Raw genomic sequence first — 1571 nt, 5'->3', positions numbered from 1 at the left:
TCCTTAATTTCTCCCAACTTACATTCTCTTTCGGGTAGTTCCGTTTGCCAAAGAAACTTTGGTCCTGTGAACCAATTTGAGGTTTTAAGTTGCTCTGCTGTCAAACCTCAAAGATGCATGATCAGCCGGATTGTTCTCAGAGGCAACATAAGCCCATTGTTCAGGCTTTGTACTGGATCTGATTCTCTGAATACGATTGGCTACGAACACATGAAATCGTCTGGCATCATTTATGTAGCCAAGAACGACTGTAGAATCCGTCCAAAAGAACTCCTTTAGATCTTGAATTTCTAGCTCATTCCGAAGCATGTCACTTGTTTGCACTGCAACAACTGCTGCTGTGAGTTCTAGCCTTGGTATAGTTGTAACTTTAGTTGGTGAAACTCTTGCTTTTCCCATCACCAAACAGCAATGAACTTTATTAGACTTGTTAACTGCTTGCAGGTAAGTATATTCACCATATCCAGTGACACTTGCATCCGCAAAATGGTGGAGTTCGTACATTGTGGCCTCGCCGAAATTTGAAGGTAAGAAGTCTCGCTTGATTTCCATTTCAGCTAGATTGGGTACGACTTGAAGAGAGAGCCTGCTTCCGGCCAGTCTTCCTTTTCTCCTTCAGGAGTCCCTCCTTGCAATCGACTTGAGGCTCTGGATACAATAAAGTTAGAAACCTCCATACACAAATCCACTCTTCGACGTGTTTCTTGCTCTGGAGTTGAAATTTTGCGTAGCTCATCATAAACACGCTGGACATCTACAGAAAGACCTACCACATCACCAATGATATCATTGAGCAGATCATCAGATAGAGTCTCTGTTGGTTGTGATAACGTCCGCTTAGAAGATTTGACATACGTTTTCCATTTGTTATAAATATAAGTAAACCTTTGTTGAAGTGATTTAATTTTTGCAGCTTGCATTTCTCTACCCTTCTCTGTAAGAGTTCTTTTTCTTTTACTTCTTGACTGTTGTCCATCTTCTTGCTGTGCTTCAACACCCTCTTGACTTATTTCAGGTTGTGCTTGAGAATCTACACTATCCTTAATGCTGTCTCTTACATAAACTGTTGGCTCCTTTGGCTCTAACATTTGAGCAACTAGATTAACCCAAATTTATAGGTAGAAAATATGCATAAATTACATCTAAACCAATATTGGCCCTTGCTCAAAGGTAAACATTCATGTTTGCCACTGGCTTGCTTACAGGAACTGAGAACCTTGCAGGCAGTCAGCCATTAAATACAACATCGATATTTCAAAATAAAAGTCCCAAACCAAATAACAAAATTAATTCACAAATAATAAATGTAACTTATTTTCTTCATAAAAATAATCTTAGAAAAAAGTAAACAATTTATAAACATATATATAATATAATAAACACTTACAACCAGCTCCAGCTTAACTTATTAATAAGCAGACTGACTTTATTTCTGTCAGACGTCTATAGAAGATCTTACTGAGAATTAACTAAGGTTTAGATGTTGATTTATTTATTTGAAGTAACCATGTTAGAGATCAGTGTTTGCTTTAGTTGGGCTCTTGACCCTTGACTTCTGTGTTTGGGGTTTT

At 37.9% G+C, this 1571-nt stretch overlaps 1 protein-coding gene across 1 annotated transcript in view; it reads right to left on the bottom strand.

The window, feature by feature from the left end:
• Window positions 1-290: 290 nt before the first annotated feature.
• chsy3 (chondroitin sulfate synthase 3) overlaps window positions 291-1571 on the bottom strand; it is a 23748-nt gene continuing 22467 nt past the window's right edge. Inside the window, exon 4 of the mRNA XM_016450317.1 lies at window positions 291-338. Within this exon, the coding sequence (XP_016305803.1) occupies window positions 291-338 (48 nt within the window). The remainder of the gene's footprint in view (window positions 339-1571) is intronic.

This window comes from Sinocyclocheilus anshuiensis, unplaced genomic scaffold (assembly GCF_001515605.1).
Source record: "Sinocyclocheilus anshuiensis isolate Anshui unplaced genomic scaffold, SAMN03320099.WGS_v1.1 scaffold3648, whole genome shotgun sequence".
NCBI lineage: Eukaryota > Metazoa > Chordata > Actinopteri > Cypriniformes > Cyprinidae > Sinocyclocheilus > Sinocyclocheilus anshuiensis.
The sequence above is the reverse complement of the archived record's forward strand: the minus strand, read 5'-3'. Positions and strand labels throughout refer to the sequence as shown.